Source organism: Seriola aureovittata, chromosome 16 (genome assembly GCF_021018895.1).
Source record: "Seriola aureovittata isolate HTS-2021-v1 ecotype China chromosome 16, ASM2101889v1, whole genome shotgun sequence".
Lineage (NCBI taxonomy): Eukaryota > Metazoa > Chordata > Actinopteri > Carangiformes > Carangidae > Seriola > Seriola aureovittata.
In genome coordinates this window covers 20156776-20178473 of record NC_079379.1, presented here as the reverse complement: position 1 = coordinate 20178473, position 21698 = coordinate 20156776, and the positions used below count along the sequence as shown (strand labels likewise).

Here is a 21698-nt window from a genome sequence, read left to right as displayed (position 1 = left end):
TCTCACCCTTCCATTTCTTTTTACCAATCCACATTTTATAGATTTGTGCACAGGTTTAGAGACACTAGGGTGAGGGACTGCGCAGCCATATTTCCTGTCAAGTCAAAAATCTGATGCTTATAGTAAAAAAATCATAAAAATTGTAACATTGATCTCTTTAAATACGCAAAAAACTGTACAGAGTTTGGTTGGTGGCTAGAGCACAATGTCTGAGATGGCTGGGCATCTATGGGCGAATGTCTCACATGGAAGATCTGTCTGATGACGGCATCAGGGTTTTTGTTTGTCATCTGCGATGTCTAAACAGAAATAGGTTATTACAGAGTAGGGATTATTTCTGTGGATGAGACATGATTGAGTGGGCGTGTGTACAATACATGTTCTCCCATTGTGTTTATTTTCCTGAATGGTCCCGAAGCTTCCCGCCAAACACTGCAGGGAGTTGTAATCTCTGCAACATCTGGGCTACTGTTCCACATCAGCCAACTGGGAGGAAATCAGATCAGACCAGATGAGCTCTAGGGTCGACGCATGAACCCATGTGACCCCCCAAGGCTTACACACGCACACACACACACACACAGACACAGACTTGATGCAAGTGCACTGACAGCTACACACAAACAAGCAGGGGCACATAAGCCACGTAGGATAACAAACGCACAAATGAGCAGGTGACAGAGTTGTCATGTGGGTTTCAAAAAGTGAATGGACCACTGAGGGGTTGTGTGTCAGGCACCGAGGCACGTGCTGGAATCAATCCTATCATCTACCCATAATCCCCTCACAGCAGAGAGAAGCATCACTGGCACCCGATCTATCTCTCTACCTCTTTCTGTACATCTCTCGCTGTAACAGTTGAATAGTTTCACAACATAAATACCTAGAACACACTGGATATGACAGGAGGTAGGCAGCCCTGTGAGTTCAAATTAGTGTCTGTAGTGTTTCCAGTAGATGCTGTGTGGTATACAGGGGATCAGTCTGGCAGACTGGCAGGGAGACACCACCACACACACACACCACGCTCGCAGCAGCACACACATTATCTGCTTCTGGCGGGTCAGTGTTACAAAAACCTATTACTGATATTTGCACTGATACAAAAAACAACAAGACATTTTGGCTGTTTTTCTCAGTTAAAGCAGCTATAATCTATGTTTTTATAATAACAATATATTAAATGACAGTGGAAAACAATGTGACAATGTGAAAGCTGTTGCTCTCTGTGACAAACCTATAGAGATTTATAGATGACTTTCAGCTCATTGTTTATCTCTATGGCCAAAAACCTCACTGTTTTAGCTCTAAATAAAAGCCAACTGTACGTTAGCTACCCAGCACCAAACAGCAGACAGAAACAGTTAGCGGCTAGCTGGTGGACGTGGCTAAAGAAGCAGATATTTCCCCTCTGGAGTTGGTAGAGACCAAAAACATGAAAGCAATTGTTGCTCCATAACTACTGGGTGTGTAACTAAACAAGTGTTTTCTAACACGTTCGCCATATCATCTTAAAAGGTGATAATATGTCAATGTTGTGTTTACATCTTGTTTGCTGCCCCCAACCGGCCCTTGTAGTGTCATGGTAGTAGTACAAAAAAAGTACCTCCAAATTGTAGTTAAATCTGCTTTAATCAATTTTTCCCAGTAAGGGGCAGAAAAATATCAAAGCATGCTACTACATATGCTCAGTTTAAAGAAGCTATTTGTAAGTTTTGCTATTGCTACATAGCCAACGTTAGCAGACAAGAGGTTATAGTACGTCCTCTGAGCTGGACACAAACTGGACACAACAGTCACTGTATTGGAAGAGAAAAGAGGGGCTAGCTGGTTAGCATGCTAACTTCCGTAAGACAAAAGAAATGATAGAAATAGAAGCAAAACAATAGTTATAGTGCGAGTGTTTCTTCTAGACTGGTACATGCTAACATTAGCCACGTAGCAATAGCAAAACTTACAAATAGCTCATCTAAAAGAACAAAAATTTCCACCCAGCTGACAGGGAGCAACATTATGCAAGGCACTGGAGAGCTATTGATTCAAACAGATGTTAGTGTATTTCTTTTAAAGTCACAATGTGCAGTATTTGAAAAGAGATGGCATTTAGATATAGACTGCATTAATCTTCACCAGGACTGGCTAATGCATCTATAAACAAAGACTTATGCCAACAATCTTTTTCATTATTGTCATTATTGCTCTTGGTTTCTGAGAATCATATTGACTGTATGTATGGTCATGTGTGGTACGGTATTGTATGTTGGTTTCCATGTTGTTTATGAGGGAGACTGAAGGATGTATCTGTCAGCAGAGCATTTTAATCTGACCGTCAGTGGAGCTGAATGTTAAGGCTGAACTCTTGCCACCAGGCTGTCAGCAGAGCTGCTGATAAAACTGCTGTAAGGAACAAAGTCCCCCATCACACACACACACACACACACACACACACACACACACACACACACACACACACACACACACACACACACACACACACACAGTCAGCAGGCCAAACGGATCACACACCTCTTAGACTAAATACAGTCTCCCAAGACACTGCACTCCGTTATTTTAAAACTTCATTACTTTGTGACTATGCCCAACTGTCGCACACACATACAGTTGAGTACACACACACTGTTTGGCCATCTGATGAAGCTTTTTTGTCTGACATTGAGGAGTGTGTGTGTGTGTGTGTGTATGTGTGTGTGTGTGTGTGGTGATGCTCTGGCTCTGTTTGTGTGGATGTGTACATTTGATTTCACTGTAGGCTTGTTCAGAGTGTTACTGAAACAGTGTGTTTGTCCATCTCACACAATGTGAAACCAAGGACTGCCAGAGATAGCAGGCGAGAGAGAGAGAGAGAGAGAGAGAGCGAGAGAGAGTAAGAGTAAGCACAGCAAGTCAATTAAAGGCAAATTTTCACCAGCTGTGACAGCCTGGGAAAAGGCAAACAGGTGAGGGACGGTATCACAAAAGAACAGCTATTACATAGAACAGAAAAAGAAACCATGGCAATTTAAAAAAGAATAAAATAATAGAAAACCTGTGAAACTCAAAGTGTATGACTGGGAGTAGAAAGGGCAAACTGCAGCAGGGGAAAAAAAAAAAAAAAAACAGGAAATTGAAAAAATAACTTCTAGCTGTTTTTCTACACTGTGAAGGAGGCAGGACACAGCTGGAGAACTTTGTGCATCACAGCTAATAACAGGCAACCACCGCTGCTAAACAGGAAATCATGAAGCAGCGCAGAGTCGAAGATGACCGCAGGTTAGATTTGAGGTTGCAGCTTTAAAAATATGATAATACCTCAGATAATGTAACCAGAGCGAGGGATCAAATCAGCCAATTTTAGAACATGGTATACTTCGAAAGTGAAATGAACTGTAGTCTGGGGAAGCATAAAGAGATCTGGGCTGAGAGTACACGGGTGTTACTGGCTGCAAGGACATCAGCGGGGATGGCAGACTTCCTCCCAAGCCACATCCTGTTGGTTCTGAAGGACACCTGCTTTTAATGATCTTAAATATGAGAATGGGCCGTTGGATGTTACCCGCACTTGTTTAAAAAGAATCCACAGAGGCCTCTCGACCTGGAGGCGGATTATGGTTGGAAAAACCCTTTGTTTCTGAAATAATTAACAATTGTACCCTGCGGTCTTTTTCCAAATCAGGTAAAATGGTCTGGAGGGTGAAAAGAAAACAGTTGTTACTTGGTTTTAGAGGAGCACTCGATTTTACACGCCAAAGTCAAATTAACCAGTGACAGGGAGGCTCCTTCTCTGCCTGCCAAAAATGTGTTATCTCTTCCATGAAGTGATTTGACACTGGGGTATCTCAGCACGGGCTTTGAGATGATGCATTTTTAACCTGCAAACTGGTGCCCAGGAAAGTTCAAGATGGTCTAACAAAAGATCCTATGCCATAAGTTGCATGGGAGCCGGTGTTTTTGTAGCTCAGGGAAAACCTGCAATAACAGATGTTTTTGGCCACTGTCAACATAACAATGACATATTAGCTAACAGTGGCTTATTTAGACATCTAGCACTTTTGGACAACCATTAACATTCATTTGGAGTAGTTTGTTTGTGTGCACCTTATGAATGTTGAGCCCAAGATTTACTCTCCTTTTAGCTCTGTTTTGCTTATACCAACTCCTGGGGGAAATTAGCTGCAAAGCTACTTGCTAACTCTGTTATTTTGTGCTGGGCAGGCAGGTTGTGTACAGCAGGTCTTTAGACCCTTTTTCACAAAAAAACCCAAAAACAGCTGTCTACTCCTGGAAACCTAAAATAAAACATAAAACATACAATACAACATAAAACATGCTCTATAGAGCTGAGGAGACCTTCAGAGTTGGGTAAAAATTCACTTTGGCTTTATCAGAAGAAACGTTTTTCACGTACAAAAAGCCACATGATCCATTGTAATATAAAACTATTGACTATAGTCACTTTAAAGTAACCCTCTCTTGTGAGTTCCTCAACTGTGTGAAAGTGCAAAACTTAATCAAGCTAGTAAATTTTATCTGTATAGCCCTCTCTGTATAAAACTACAATGACAATATGAGGTAACTAGAGAATGGGAAAATATAAAACATCTGGGTGCTCTTTATAAAGTGCTGAATACCATGTTTACAGCTTTAATAGGAGGCCATGAATAATATATGAATATATACTATATATGAATTAACCATCTGAATACAGAACAATACAAAACAACAATAATAATGAAACACGAGCGGCACTTATAGACCAGACTCTGAATCTGCCACAAAAAACAAACAAATAAACAAACAAACAAACAAACAAACAAAGGGTGAAAATAAAACTTGCTTGGCAGAAGTAATAATGATTTAATATTACAGTATATATAAATAAGTAGATGAGGAAGGTCTAGCTGAAAAAATTCAAAATTAATGTAAACAAACAGTTGGGACAAGTATTGAAATTTACTTGACGACAGGCAGTGGCTCAGAAACCAGATTTAGTTTTGCAGGAACAATAATTTCAGTGAAGAGAGAAAAATTACCAGCTTTACAGGATTTTATGAATCAGTGGCGCTCCTCAGTGTCAGTCCCAGTGATGTCAGTGATGAAATGCCTTCGCATGAGTCTCAATGTAAAAGTCTCAATGCCTCTTTGGATCCTTTTCACTCCTTCTGCGAGGTGAAGAGAAGTCATCACGTCAACAGCTCTTCCTGTGCCGTGTCTGTAGAAAATAACCAACCAGCTGGCAAACTCCAGCTCTGGTTCTGTTAGTCTTTCCTGATGCACTCACACAGAAGTGAAATGCTGTGATCATTAGACTCTGTCGCCTTTGGTGCAATGCGAGAGCTGTGAGGTGCTGTGAAGTGCTCTCACTGGAAAAAAACTGAAATTTTGGAGCGCTGGGAAAATGACTGTACCTTTCAGCTCTTTCATGTGATAGTAAATTCAATTTCTAGATAGAGAGATAAATATCCCTTTCGTTTAACAAGATAGTTCTGCTGCACAAACGTCATGGAAATACTGCCTTTTTCAGCCTGTAAATGTCAGCGTGGCTTCCACCTTTGTGGGTAAAAATAAACCTCGGACTCTGTAAATATCATCAGTCACTCATAAGCAGACTACAATTGTTCAGTTCAGACAAGAGGGGAGTGGAGGTGCCTGTGCATGATGCATACATATCATTATGGTGGTTGATTGTCACAGGAGAAATGAACTTAACTGTATATATATATATATATATATATATAACTATAGTGAGTACTTGCTGATCCAGGAGACGTTTCTGCAGGACTGACTCAGCGTTCATTCATGCAACGCATTAAGCACAGAAGTTATACTTCTACTGTGATTCTAAAATGATGAGTAAAGGTCCAAAATTATTTAAATGATATAAAAGGTTTTATGATTTTTCTTCAGAAGATTTTTTGGGGGACTTGATTCCCCGCAGCACAAGAGAGATCAAGCGAGTGGCGTGTGTGTTGCCTCCTACTTATTATGACCAAAATGAGTCAGAGTAATGAGTGAAAAATGTCAGCTCGGTCTTGCCAATCAAAGAGAGATATCACTGTTAACTTTGAGCTCCCGGTGCTTTGGTTGCACAAATCTGTATGCGGTGGTGCTGATTAAAGATAAAGCCAGAGCAGATAGGCTGCCGGCAGCAGCAGTGCATCAGTGTGTGTTTCTGTGAGCGCAAACCTTTTATGTGCAGTTATTTCAGGCCTTCAAGCTTTCAATTATATCCACAACCCAGTATGAAAGCTCCTGTCACTTTTCTAGCTTGTTTCACTTTTCCTAATGAAATGATTCTGTGCCCATGTGACTGAGTGGGTGACAGAGAGACAGACACGATGAATCAGCCTGCAGGCTTATTAAGCGAGTGTTACGGACAGAGGTCTGGGCACATTATGTGTGCACGTTTCCCACCCCAAGAGGCTGTGCACATGGATCTCCTGCTGAATGTTCCTCGATGCCTTGACAGGCAGCCAACCGGCGTCTTCAAGAAAACAAACAACCCATAATTACCCCATCTAACCACAGCATCACTTCCTGCAGGTCGGCGATCCAAAAGACTCAGTCTCCGTGGCTACCCTGTTGCCAGGAGACAGTTTGGGTGGGCTGGGTTGATGTCTCAGAAATCACAGAGATGGACAGAGGTGAGAGAGGGATTGCAAAAGTAAAGACCGAGGTGCTCGATAGTCAAAATACATCTCCGGGTTGTCAACTCTCTCCTTGCTTGGTTTACCAAACTGCAGCCTTTTATACCATCATTCACCCTCTCCATCCTGCTGTTGGAGGCATTCATTTGAAATAAACACAGTCTTAAAGGTCCCCTGTTGTTGAGTGTTCTTGTAAAGAAACTGTTTACATTCAGTGGTTCTAACCAAAGCGCACACTCATAAAACATTTGTAAAGCCACTTTTGTGAATATTTTAAATCATACAATGTTTAATCCAAGTTTTTTTAACTTGCGTTCTTCCTCCTCTTTGCGTTTGTTGTTGCACTGCTACACTTCCTTGTGTGCTACAGCCACAAACCTAAAATCAGTGGGGTAGTGTGAAACCAGCACTTGTATCTAAAGCGTGTATGTTATAAACACAGGGACTCACTTGGAAAAACTTGACTGCATAGCACTTCAAGTGGTTAAAAACCCCATAGGGTACTTTTAAGTTGAGGCAAAAGTGACATCATGAGAGGAAGTAGATTTCATTGCAACAAAGCTTCTTCACAAACATTGTAAGTATTTTAATAAGGCCATATGGTGTCTTCAGTTTTCCTTTGTAGTTGCCTATGAACTAATTCATTACTTTGAAGCTACTTTTTGTAAGTTTTCTCTGCTGAACATGACTTCTTGTCATGAGCAGGTGGTGGTGGTTGTTGCTTGACTTTGGCTTTATATACGTTATAACAATAATAATTTATATATATATATATATATATATATATATATATAAATTATTATTTATAATAAGTCCTCTGAGCAGCGCTACATCTTCAGGGCAGATTGGAGGCTACAGTGAGTTGCAATCCGAAAGTGGCAAGACGGACCAGGGCTAGCTGGTTAGCATGCTAACTTCAGCAGATGAAACGGTGTGATAGAGACAAGAGTTAACATTGGCATTGCTTTCCACCATCGGAGATAACTGTTGGGGAGTGAAGGATGAAGTTTGTTACTGAACTCACAACGTTTCTTCGAGACTGCTAAGTAAACAGCTGTTAATGCTAACGCTAGCTATGTAGCAACAGAAAATTTTACAAATTAATGAAAATGATAAAGCTTTAACTGTCCCAAATAGGTGTGTTATACTGTAAAAAGGCAGAATGTTAAATATGAATGTAGTGAATGGAGTGTGCAGTGCAAGAACCAAATTAATGTCCAATTAAAGGACAGATTTTCTTGGTTTTGCTGATTTTTGCAGACTCACAAATTGACAAAATCAATGCCTCCCGGTAAAAGACCAGGTTGTTTAACTCATGTCGATGCCTCTTGAAACAGAAGGCCTATTTATAGTCCAACACAAATCTCTGACCCTATTCTGTCACTGCAGTTGTGACTTAGCAGTCAGCCGGGTGTCGTACTGCTCTTAAAGCATCACTGTCCAGGTCTCCTGAGTAGGTCACTCAGCTCAATATGCATGTGAGGGCGCTTTGTGTATGGGATTCACTGCTACTGTTGTGGGAGTTGATGTGTACATGCTGTTACTGTGCTGCCCTCTGCTGGCTGCTGCCAGTCAGGGTGACTCTGGAGAAGTGAACAAGTTTCCTGAAAACACACACACACCAGCCCTTTGCCCTACTTACTTCTCCCTCATATCTGTCACAGAGTGGGTGAGGGGTCAGAAGAGGGAACATCCTGTGCACTTTGCCTAGACCTCTACCCAAAACAACATATTCTCTTGAGAAACAAGTTTCCCAATAACTTCTCAGAATTCATATTTCGAAATAGATGCTAGTTCGAACTGAATCTTACGACACGAGCACAGGAAGAACACTAAGGACTAAAGACTACGGACTTGCATCTCACATTTATTTACAAAACTTATCTACACAAGCCTGGATAAAGGACCACCATGGCATCATCTGACCTTTGACCTCAAGCCTTGGAGAGTGCCTGAGTGTGGAATGATGAGTAAAGTGTCTTCAGTCAGTGATGGGTCTCTCTTAAGAGTAAAGTGCATGATAAAGAGGCTTACAGTTGAGTTGTTGTTGTTGTGTAATGAGTCTTTGTCACTTAATCCCTGTGTGTCATCTGAACGAAGGAACTCTCACTTCTTCGTCCCCTCGTCCTCACTTTTCTTCTCCATCCTGGCGAGGATCTGAAGGACCGCCTGGTTGAAGTCATCTGGCTGGTCGGCGAAAACGTAATGGCCTGCTCCTCTGATCACCTGACAAACACAAACACACCGTTGAACAGAGGGAGTCAGCTGTTTAGAGATAAGGGTGTTGTGGTTCATGTTCCAAAAAAGGCAACTGTTTTAATGTAACTGAATATTGTATGCAATGTGAATCTATCTCATGAACATTTATGTCTTATTCTGTGAATAAGAATGTATGTAAAATAAGTGTATTTCCTACTTACAATAACCCAAATTAAATTTTTATTTATAAGTTTTGGAGCTACTCAAATTCTTTCTTCTCAGCCACATATTGAAAACAAACTGAAGTTGCAAATAAAGAAAAGGAAAAGCAAGCGACAGTAAGGAACCTACTGTGATTTCCACGTCTGGTCTGGTTTTCTTGAAAGCATATCCAGAGTCGCTGTCAATGCTGGAGCGTGATCCGTAGATGAAGGAAATGGGAATGTCTGCTCGGACCTGCCCGATCCTCTCCAGCATAGGCCTCATGGCCCAGCCGTAGGGAATGGTCATGTTCTTAAAGGCCGTTTCTCCACTGAAACAGACGTACGGTGATGCGTGTATGACGTGTTGAGAAATAACATATCTGTGCGTAGCGGCTTGAAAAAGCTCCTCACCTTGGAGTCTGGGCGTTCAGATGGTAGATGTAGTCAGATACAGTGTTGTCATCGAACACAGAGGAGTATTTCTGCTTGAAATCAGATCTGATGGTCTGGACCAGCATTGGACCTGAGAGAGGAGAGAAGAAGTCACAAAACAAAGGAAATTTACTTTCAGATACTAGTATGGAAACTGCAAATATACAAGACCACTGTCAAAAACACTGGCAGCCTCTTCTGACCTTTACATCTACGTTTCATATTTCATGCCACACAGATTAGAAACGCGTTACTGTGCTTTATAGTACAAACACTCCCGAGTAAGAGGAAAAGGACACCACAAACAGAGATAATCAAAAGAGAGCATGGCCAATAACATAAACAAACCTTGAGCTGAAAAAGAAGCATCTTTTTTCAGTCAAGTGAGAGACTAAACAAACACTGGACAATGACAAAGACTGGGTAGGGAGATAAGTACCCAAATCCTTTTTGTGTTAGGAAGCGCAAAGAAATATATATTTTAAGTGGAAAACAATTGAAACAAATGATCTGACAATACCACTGTCATGAGGTGATTTAGTCATCTCAATCATGGCCTCATTTTCCCACTAATTAAATCACATTGTTGCTGTTAATTAAACATTATTTTGAAGTTTAAAAATGTCAAACATCTTTAGCCAGCCATCAAAATGCAATGAGTGTAACATAGAAGGAAGAATACATCTCATGTGCTTATGTGCCAGTGTGTTTATATATGCGTGTGTGTGTGTGTGTGTGTGTGTGTGTGTGTGTGTGTGTGTGTGTGTGTGTGTTGACCTAGAGGCCCAGCCAGCCTGAGTCCAGCCAGAGGGTTGAAGGGGCTCATGACAGCCCCCATGGCTCTGATCCACACTGGGATGGAGTTGTGGTTGGGGTTCTCAGGACGCGCCGGAAACCCCCACGGCTCCACCAGCAGCAGATGTTTTACCCTGCACGTGCATGCACACACACACACACACACACACACACACACACACACACACACACACACACACACTCTTTACCTAAAAAGCCAGTGAACCCAACTTATTCACATAGTCTTAAGATTATAATTAGCATGATGACCAAATTAACACTGACAGTATATACAGTAGATAAATATACAGTAGGTTCTCTATAGAAACTAAAACTTTTGAGGCTCTACATTTAACCTAAACAATTTAAAGCAGCAGGAGGACGCTTGGCACTTTGGTAACACTGTGTTACAGTGGGAGACAATGTAAAATTTAAGTTATTTTCTAAAACTCCTGACATCAGTAAACTCCACTAGGGCTGCAACAGATTTTTTTTTGCCAGTTATCTTCTGAATTAAGTGATTAATTGCTGAGTCTATGAAATATCAAAAAGTGGTCAAAAATGCCCAGGATGCCCAAGATGGCAGCAAATCATCACATTTGAGAAATGACTGAAACGATGAATCAGTTATCAAATTAGTTACCGTTTAATTTTCTTTCGATCAGCTATTTAATTAGTCATTTCTTGCACACTAGTTTTATTTCTGTACTTCAGAAGTGTTGACCCCTGGTAATAAAGGTAATTTGTTGTATATTTATAAACAAGTGAAGCTATTCTCAACCACCTACACAGGAACACGAACACACACACACAGACACACACCAAAGCACCTGTGTGGGTATTTGAGAGCGTAGGCAGCAGACAGGTATCCTCCGAGGTTATGCCCCAGCAGCACCATTTCCTCCAGTCCCACCTTCTCCCTCCACTCCTCCAGGGCTGCCAAGAACTGCTCCTCAGCCCCTTCAGGGCTGGTGCTGAACTGGGGACGGCTGCTCCTGCCGAAGCCCAGCAGGTCTAGAGCGTACACCGGCCCGTTGCTGGAGAGAGAGTCCAGGTTTTGGGCCCAAAGGGCAACTCCACCACCAAAGCCATGCAGGAGAACCAATGGAGGCCTGGGTCGGGTAGGGGGCTGCTGGCAAGACGCGGGGGAGCATAGCTGTGACGGAGTGGAAAACGCTAACGTCCACAGATAGTCGCCGTTGGATATCCGGACGTGCTGCCTGGAGAAAGGCCGCTTCACAACTGCAGACAGAGTTATAGAGTAGATTATGGGACATGGATGGAGGAAGGACGGAGGTGAAGAAGAGAACATGGGACTCACCCTAATTCATTAGACTGATTTATGTTTGTTCAGAGACCAGGTCTGATATTTTTTACCCTTTTTGTGAAAGAAAAAAAACACAGTTTGCTCAGCATTCAGACGATGCAGTACTAAGAAAAACAGTCCAGTTCTTACAAGTGGCTCAACAGCTTTTTAAGACACACTCACCCTTGAGCATTTTTTCTTCTGCATCTTTCAGCTGAGAGGGAGAAGTGGGGCACCAAGAGGGAAGCCAACTTAATATCCAGGAGCTGTGTTTCAGACAGCAAGCATGCACCGGAGCAGGCAGACAGGTAACATATGGTACATGCAAACACAGACAAACTATACATTGAACTTTGTCCATACATTTCAGTTATCAGTGCTGCTCCTATACAATCTATAAAGGACTTGAATCTTTCTTCTACAAAAAACATGACAGCATGCAAACATTAGCCCAGATAGTCAGTTTGCTCTGTGTATTTTAATGGCAATTTAATGTTGATTCGCTTTCCAACATAAACGTTTGCTTGGTAAAGGATTACTTAAGAATTTATAGAAATCCATAGTTGTCACTGTTCAATTCGGCGTGCATCAAATGCAACAGGAGACAGTTTTACCAACACCAATCCAATATTTGGGCCCGAGAGGCAGGAGATTATATGAACGAGTTCAATAAACTTGTTCACTTGAATACATTTTTACCTTTGGGGGTCACCTCGTATATCCAAATTAACCTTTATATACAGGTAGATGATTTTGACATTTGACAGTTATCGAGTATACCATTAAAATGACACGATGATTAATGGAGATTTGGTTTGATAGATAGTCAGTGCTACTTCAATCAAACAATGATGTTGGGTAATGTCACTACAAAACGGACAGCACTCACGTTACAGCGAAAAAAAATAACACATAAACTTGAGAGTTAGAATAAAAGCGTGTTTTCGGGAGGAAGACTCACCTCTGCTCCTTGACAGGTTGAATCTCCGCCGCCATCCTTCGCATGGTGTATTGTGATTGTCTCGCGACCGTGTGAGAAAAAGTCGTCAGAATTTGTTATGATGCATTCAGGTACATCCCGTAAATAATTAAATTTAAACTTTCGAGTTAAAAATAACAACTAATAACAAAACACACTTTTACAAAGCATGTGTGTACAGCATCTGATTAACCTTAAATGTAAAGTGGGGAATAGGAGTATTATCTAAAAGCTGAATTCTCCTGACAGTTCAGCACTTGGCGCTTTTTCCTGTGGAATAGCCGACGGTTTTATATCCAACTGCACCTGAAGGCAGCAGCATGGTCTGAACCCCAACGGCTCAGGTGGGCTGTGTTCGTCGTCTCGACTGTTTCCTGTTTATTTTTGTTCTAGTTGGTGGGAGAAATTCGCCTCTTAACCAGTTCATGTCGAGTTTAACTAAACAATAAAGACGTTGTGCTTCACTGGGATTCTGTAAGCAGAGAGATGAATCCAGGCTCTGCCTAAACCACAATGCGCCAAACTTACACAGCTGACCTCCAGCGGCTGCATACAACTGAGGTAACACACAAACACAGTGACCCCACAAGACTTTAAATTAAAATTTTAATGGTCAAACATTTAAAGAAATACGGGTAAAATACGAGCGGGGTTTTGTTGGGCTAGCATGGTAAATAGCATATCATGTGATTCCAATTAAGGTTTCAGTTACTACGTCACTCAACCAGTCAGAGGCTCAAAACTGGTCAGCTAACAGTTAATTCATTTATTTCCTTTTTTATTTTATTTTGCGTGTATTGTCCAAATAATTTCTCCTATTTATCGTATTTAAGAAGTCCTGAGTGATTGTTTCTTCAATTTTCAATGTTTAATACTTTGGCATAGATCTACTTGAACATTTTTACCGAAGTAAATGACTTTATTTACACACGAGCTAAATGTAATTTCTAATTCCCTAATATCACATCTGGATTAGTTATATGTTGTGTTGTGATATACTGTATCTTACTTTTTCCAATATTCATCTTCAAACAAACATCAACAAATAAACAATAAAAACACGGCCACAATAGGTAGGGGATATTTTGATAATAATTTTAGACTATTTAAAATGAGGAAATCGTTTTATATTTGTTTATATTTATGGTCAGGAAAGTAAAAGAAGGGGCATTAGTTTTGGGGAGTTAATTAGAATTACATACATCAACAGAAACGTTCTCAACGCTGCCTGGAAAGAGCTGTTTGGTGCTTTTGAAAAATACTGTGTACTGTCTGTACTGACTGTATTTCTTGTGGAATGACAAACCAAGGGAGATGACTTTGGCTTCACTCACACTGATATCTAGGCTAATAATAGTCAGAAACACAATTGCTGGCTTAGAGATTAAACCTTTGCTTATCTGCATAAATGTCTTCCTACAATTTTAGATAAGGGCAGAGATTAAAGGAAAAGTTAATCTAATTCATTATCCTGAAGGATTTGGGTGTACGGTGCTATAGGAATAACACTTTTGCTATCTTACTTTTTTCCTTTTTTTTTTTTTTTACTTTTACTGTTACTGTGAATCTCATTAAATCTTAAAAACGGGTTTATCTTAGATTTATAGAGGTGTCGCCCTTGAAAAGCTCAGGAGCATCCTTCAAGAAATGATTGTGTAGCGGGTGTACGCTGACTAGAGATAGATCTATTTGTGTTTCTTGGAGACCTCAGGAACTGGGAGCCACCTAATTCAGGAGGATAGTTTGGGATTTAAATCTGTCTACAAGCAACACAGGATATACACAGTATTTACATTATGTAAGACAGGAAAAACGTGATCAAGCTGTATTCCTGTTTTTATTCCTCCAGCATGGTGGCACATTCTTGTATATAATCACTTTTCAAACACTGTGATGAACTGCAAAACCAACCTTTGAATAATTGATAATTCTCTCTCTCACAGGCCAAGGAAAATTTGAGGAGACTCCTGACAATCCTGGTCCACAAGGTGGCATAGTTGTGTTCTGTCAGTATACGCACACTCTTCATACTCACACACACTCTGGCTACTTTGTCCTTCATTCCTCAAACACAATTTTCCTCTCATACCACCCACTTCTGGTGGCTCTCGGACTATGGGTTGACTGAGTGGTTCCTGAGTGCTTCATTTCCTTCGCTCTCACAGATGCACACACTCATCCTCCATGTGTGTTACTCTGCTGAGTACTCAAAATTTCATAAGCCAGACAATGAGGCTGTAGCCAAGCCCAAAGAGGTGCAGGGGTAGTATTAAACTGTAGCTGTCTGGAGACCAGTAACTGGGTGAAGCTTTTAGCAAGGAGACAGCATGAAACTGCAGCAGGGAGTCTGCCTGCTCAGTGTGCCTGACAACTAAATGCGAGTCATGCTAGCTACAGCTTATACAGTCTGTGCTCTTCCTCGTGTTTTTACCTGGGGCTCAAAATCATTAACCGCTGGTCTGGATGTAAACTGACGTAAACAAAGGGTCTGTTCAGTCTCCTCAGTCCTGCAGGCAACGCCTTTACAATTTGTCCAACTGATTGTGGAGGTGTTTACTATAGTTTCAACTCGGGTAGCATGCATCCTTTAGAGGTCCTGCATGCAGAACCATACGATAGAAACTGTAGAAACATGCAATAGGTCCTATGACAAATGAACACAATGGGCGCAGAATTAGCCTGTTATCCACTGATTATGACACACATCTTAAAGTCATGTTTTAGTCCATATCTTGTCAACCTGATGGCATTTTGACTATCACTGAATGTGCAAATATTTGGTTTTATCTCAGATTTTCCCCAAGTCATTGAAATGAACAAGGCTTAGTTGATCAAAGGGAACAGAACGCATTTGGATTTCAGGTGATTACAGGGAGACGACAACGCTAAAGCTGTGTCCTAATTCACTACTACAGACTAATTCTGAGTGGGTTTTCAGTATGTCATGTGTTTACACTGGTACAGTGACAAAATTACATGTCCTCAGCCAGTATGTGTACTAAAATTGCGAAAAACTATGAAAATTAGAAGCTAACAACTGCAAAAAAATAAATAAATAAATTGGGAATAGTGTTGAGACAACTCCAAAGACGCAGATTGATTGACGTCCATCTACACATGCATCTCACAATTTCCTGTTAGCACAAAATGGTGAAGTCCGTAGGCCTTGTTCACAGCACACATTTTGACGTGTTGCAGAGCAGTGAATTAAGCCATCTTTCATTTTATTATTTACACCTGTGCTTTTCTTTCTGTGCTGTGACACGTCAAAATGTTTTCCATGAAGACGGCCCACTGATGCTTTATATGCTAACTAAAATGCCTTATCCTATGAGAGTTAGTAGCATGACACTAAACACATTTAGTATGTAGTAATTGTAACGCTTCTTATCCTATCGACGTCAACCCACTCTTATAGTGAGATGATTGTTTCCTCCTAAGGCTCTGTGTATGTGTGTGTGTGTGTGTGTGTGCGTGCGTGCGTGCGTGCATGTGTGCGTGTGCGCATGCGTGCGCGGTTGTACTTGTTACAGTTGGGGCAGTTTAAACCTTCATCTTTCTTATTAGTAGCCTACATGAAATTTGTTGACCTCATGTAATTCCCAGCGTAGCTACACACAGCTTCAACCTGAACAGGAAGTCTAATTAGTCAAAAGAACTGAAAACTCCTGTGACGGTGTGCAGGGCACTAATTAATCATAATAAAATACAGATAGTAATTTATGGAACTTAAATCATAGTGCACTAGCTCAGGATAACATGGATGATGTCGGACATGTGTTGCCACGTGAGATTTGTGGTTGTAATCTTAATTAGTCGTATATCATATCAGAATTGAATTAAGTAAATTATATTTATTTATTAAAACCGTCTTTATCTGTGTTCATGGATTATTTTTCGAGTCAGTGAATGAATAAAACTACAAAAAAGAGAGAGAGGGACTGCGATTGAACATGACACTTATATTTTTTATCACTGTGTGTGTGTGTGTGTGGGGGGGGGTGTGTGTGAGTGACACAGGAGTCTGCATTATGTCTATTATCTGTCCATAGTGCACTGTTCTGGGGTCAGCTGTTATGAGGTTTGATGAGCATAAGTTGAATACAAACCGTGAGTAGATCAGTCAGCTAGCTGTAAGCACAGGCCACGCTCTGTCATGAGTTTCTGGGGCATAGCCCAGTGCAGTATGGGTAATAAGAGTGACCAGGTTGTTAGCGGAAGATAGAAAGGGGATGGAGGAGAGGCGGAGGGTCTGTCTGGTTGCTAGGATACATGGCCGGCGCCAACAGCGGATATGATTTATAATGGCCAGCCTCACTGTCTCGCTTTCTCTGCTAGTTTCCTCCTTCCTCTCCTCCCTCTCACTTTTCCACTGACTCTCTCCATCCTCTACCCTCATTTCTATCCTCAGCATCTCTACGGGTCTATTAACTGGCCCTGTCTGACTGATCTCAGTACTTACTGCTGGCATTAGTAAGGCTATTATTTATATGGGTGTTCCTGATATTCTCTCCTGCGTTCATCATGCGCTTGCTGAGATAAAGTCCGTGCAACTTCAGTTTATTTGGCAATAACGACAAAACTCATTTTGTGTCCGTCTCTTTCTGATCTCGTGGGTCTTACGTACAGAATGCAATTATATACTGTAGGTGTGCCAACTTCTGTGTCTTTGAGTGTGCATGTTCACATGATGGAGCCTGAGCTGTTCCCACATGAATGGATGATATTGATTTGCAGAGACTTGATCCACCCTGGGTTGTGAAGATCCTCAGGGACAAATACAGTGTGAGGAGGAGGGGGCACAGGAGGAGGAGATGGAGGGTCATATGTAAGATCTACAAAGTAGAGACTGTAGTGTTTGATTATGGGATTTAAAGACTGATACCAGCTCTTAAAATAAATTGTTGGAGCCAAAAGTACAGCAAGTAAAAGCAGTGAATTTCTGAGACTTTTCTGTTCGTGTTTGGGTAGAGATTTATCTCAGAACAGTATTCAGATCGTCACCAAACTTTCCACTAAAGGACAGACTGGTTAAATTAGTTTTTTGGGTGGGGGCTCCTTTAAGCGTAGTGAGGCAGGTTGCACTGCGGATTTTTAAAAAAGGACAGACATCACTGTTGATTTTGAGGCTGATGGAAAAAAATTTCAGCTGCAACATTTTGTCCCTGTTACTCTGGATAATCCAAGAATGCTTACTGTGAAGAAATAGTCCCATAGAAAAATTGTTTACAGTGAGGTCCGTGGATAATCCTCAGTAATTCTGGAAAGAAGTGGTGCTGTTGAATTTTTGTAAATTTTTTTGTAATTTTTCAAAGCTCAGAGCACCACAAAAGAAATTCCATTCATTTCCATTGTATGAGGATGGAGGCATAAATCTCAAAGACAGAAATATTTTTCTTGGCTTGAAACCACTAGAAGAGAAAGAACACCTATGGCAGACTTTGGAGTGTTAGATGTGTTAGACGGCGCTCTCCACCACCATTATCAAAACAGCAAATGAGGGGAATATCTTTGGGAAGAATGGTGTTCATCCCTCCAGTAGAGTGCAGAGACTCAATGCCAAAGCACATTGAAGCTGTTCTGGCAGCATGTGGTGACCAATCACCCGTCTGTACATTCCCCATTGTAATTGTGTTTATATTTGTTCATTTGTTTTGTTATGTAGAGCGACGGTTGGCTGTCCACGTCATTACATAACTTGGTTTACATGCAGGCAGCATCTATTTCAGCGTGTCTCATGACTGAGTATAAAACATCTGCTGTGCAATGGCTATATTTGTTTTCTTGCGTTCATTGTTAAAGAGAGGCACGCTGTAGAGAGCAGCTAGTAGAATACAGTGGGGGGTGTCTTTGATAGATTTCTGTTACAAAAAGACTTTCGTAAAGGATACGTTCACAGTTTTTAAAAAAAATCAAAATCACGGGTGGCACTCTGGTCGCCTTACAGCAAGAATGCAAGAGGTTTGGGTTTGGCCTTTTTTGTGTTTGTTCATGTGCTCCTCTCCATGTGCCTCCGTGTGCATGTCTCCGGGAACTCCAGCTTCCTCCCACAATGCAAAGACATACAGGTCAGGTTGTGTGGCCACTCTGAATTGCCTGTAGGTGTGATAGCCGTGTGATAGACCTGTCCGGGGTGGACCCCACCCTAGCCGAAAGTCAGCTGGGATTGGCTCCAGCCACCCAAATCACCAATCAACAATAGAAAACATATGCAGCCCACGTTGACCAGTCACATTGGCTCACGTGCATGGTTAGCACAGGTGGCTACGTGCTATTGCCCAAACTCTTAACACACAACTGTAAATCCAGCTTTAGGGCCAACGTAACAAGAGCATTTCAGACGTTTTATGTTGTTCTGCAAAGCTAAAATGTCTCCTCTATCAGACTTCTTAACTTCTCCGCACTTATTAAATTATATTATTTGATGAAGGAAGAAATCTGTTTGTCTCTTAGTTCTGCGCTTGTAAGTGATCCAGGAAGACATTCAAACTAGAGTGTCCATATTTCTCTTTCCCTCTGTCTGTCCAGTGTCTTCCAGTAAATGGAGGATAATTTTAGAGCGATAAAGAGCCCAGAGGATATCGAGGGGAGGGAACGCGCGCACAGATATACACACACGCACACACACACACACACACACACACACACACACACACACAATAAGATGGTCCCTCATTCCCTGTTGCACCTGCTGACCCCACAGGATCCACCGAGATCGGCTACTGCTGAGTGTGCGGCTTCTACACGCGCACACACACACACACACACACACACACACACACAGGAATGCGTACGCACTTTGACTAATAGGCCTAATGCTTCCTGAAGAGGGCCCAGTACTACATTAGCTACGGATGTGGGATTGATTTAGAAACTGAAAGCCTTCTAGTGTGTGTGTGTGTGCGTGTGTGTGTGAATATGTTGTGCACTTACTGGTGTGTGTTTTTCCCCTTTTCACTCCTCTAGCATTATCTGTTTACTCACAAATGATGCGCATATACACACACACGCGGAAAAGACATACACATGAACAGTTTTAAAGATTGATAAAAAATACAGACACATACACATCCCAGACTGTTATTCTTGTCAGAGTGGTGAAGCTTTTGAATGAACATTGAGACCATCTTGAAAACTCTCTTACTAATTCTACAGTTAGCTGTAGGGCTAATTAAGGCAGTTTGACCCATCACACCAATTAAACAGTAGTGAAACTCTGGAAAACATGAGTCTTTCTAATGCCACATTAATTCCTGACATCAGTATATTACAAAAAAATTAAATTAAAGTGGGATAATGAAATAAAATCTGTTTTGATGTGACTGTGGTCCATCGTTGTTGACGTGGAAAACCCTGAAAGACCACGTGTAATGTTTAACACGTGAAACGGCTTCTGACCACAGCTATAAAGTGCCCAGGGGACGGCAGATCACCATTTTGCTTCGCTGAATCTTTGGCTACCGTGGTGGAGCACTATGTTGCAACACAGGAGCCACGGTTGCTGGAATTATAGAGCATAATTTCAACCTTGGTTATTGCTACACTGGCTTTATGGCAACTGTCATAGCTAAATATTATGGTACTTGAATAGCAACATCAGCCACCGACAAAAGCTGTATTGTAGATGCGCTAATGTGATAAAAAAGGTTTGTATGATGTGTTGTGTCAATGGGTTTATCCGTCTCAAATGGCCACACTTGACAATGGGGTGACCGGCCAGCTGTCGTAGACTGAGCAGAACCGACAATTGTACAAATATGGGGGGATAACATTTTCATTTTCAGGCAGTCGCCTCCAAAAGACTGGAGTTGAAAATTGGAAAGGTCAGAGAGATTTGAGGGGAAGGGTTTGGCTGTTCCAACACTGAAAACCTGAGTAAATATAGAGCTTATATTAATGTTTAGACGACATCCAGAGTCGCTTATTGTTGCTACCGTGTGTGAGTTTCAAAACTTTCCTCATTGAGGAAGACAAAATTTTAATACGATACGTAGATGTTAAAGTTACTGGTCACTGTAATCATCCCTCCTGTCCACACTGGCCGAGAAGCGATACCTCTGTATGTGTAGGAAAAAGTGTCGTATGACTGTGTGTGTACACGGGTGGATGTAGCCTCCATTGTAAAGTGCTTTGAGTTGGGATGATCAATGAGACTGCAAAAGTGCTATATAAGTGCAGTCCATTTACCAAAGTCTAGCCGAAGCTTCAGCAGTCTGAATTAGTCAAATCAAGTTACTGTGTTGTTAGAACAAAATTCCCTTTTTGTGTTTCCTTGCTGAGCTTGTCAGATGCCAAGACCTACGCTTGAACATATCCTCTCGATTAGTCTGACTACTGAAGCATCATATTAGCTTCTGTGGAGCTGTTACTGTTCATGTTGTCCCCACATGATGATCTCACTATCACGGTATCACATCTCAGCTACGTGGATGGACAAGAGGAATGATTATAGCGACCAGCAAGTCCTTCAGTGAACTGTACATATAGCATCTGAGTATTACATTAAGATAGACTTTAAAAAAATACGTATATATTTTACAAAATTTTGTCCTGGGTGATGTTAGACTCAGTCACCTCCTGCACATTGCTGTCAAATACTTGCTGGGAAATATTGGCAAACTGTGATATAAGCATCGCGTGAAGCCATGTGGAGCTTAACGGAGAAACAAAAGAGGCCATGGTGCGCGGGGGAGATTATTGGTCGAGAACCAGGTGACTGGCAGAGGATGCTGGTAGAAAGAATGAGAACGAGGGCAGAGGAAGAACGGGTTAAAGCGTGTTGAGAGCAGAGGAGAGGGTGAGGTGGCCTGGGGGGAGGAGAAGAGAAAGAGCAGAGAAACAGAAAAGCAGACGTGGAGGAGGTGGGGAATTGATGAGGCAGAAAGCTGGGTTATTCCTGCTGTGAATCTATGTGTCTTTGCTATGTGTGTGTGTGTGTGTGTGTAAATGTGCACAGAGTGTGTGTAAGTGTGAGTATGAATGGCGGGCTTTGGCAGTAAATGAAACTGTTTATCAGATCAATATGGCCATCATCTCCTAGATGACTGTGGCCTCTCCTGAAGAGCAATCATAAATCACAACCAAATATGGAGGACACCAATCTATACCAGCAGTGTGTGTCGCTTTGTGTGTGTGTGTGT

General features: G+C 41.5%; 1 protein-coding gene across 1 annotated transcript; it reads right to left on the bottom strand.

Annotated features, from left to right (window-relative positions):
• Positions 1-8491: 8491 nt before the first annotated feature.
• On the bottom strand, positions 8492-12651 carry LOC130184389 (1-acylglycerol-3-phosphate O-acyltransferase ABHD5-like). Its single transcript, XM_056400367.1, has 7 exons — positions 12541-12651; positions 11763-11845; positions 11104-11515; positions 10256-10407; positions 9458-9569; positions 9195-9375; positions 8492-8870 (listed from the first exon to the last, which is right to left on the bottom strand). The coding sequence occupies exons 1-7, from the start codon at positions 12582-12584 to the stop codon at positions 8751-8753; spliced, it is 1104 nt and encodes a 367-aa protein (XP_056256342.1). The 5' UTR covers positions 12585-12651; the 3' UTR covers positions 8492-8750.
• Between the last annotated feature and the right edge of the window lie 9047 nt (positions 12652-21698).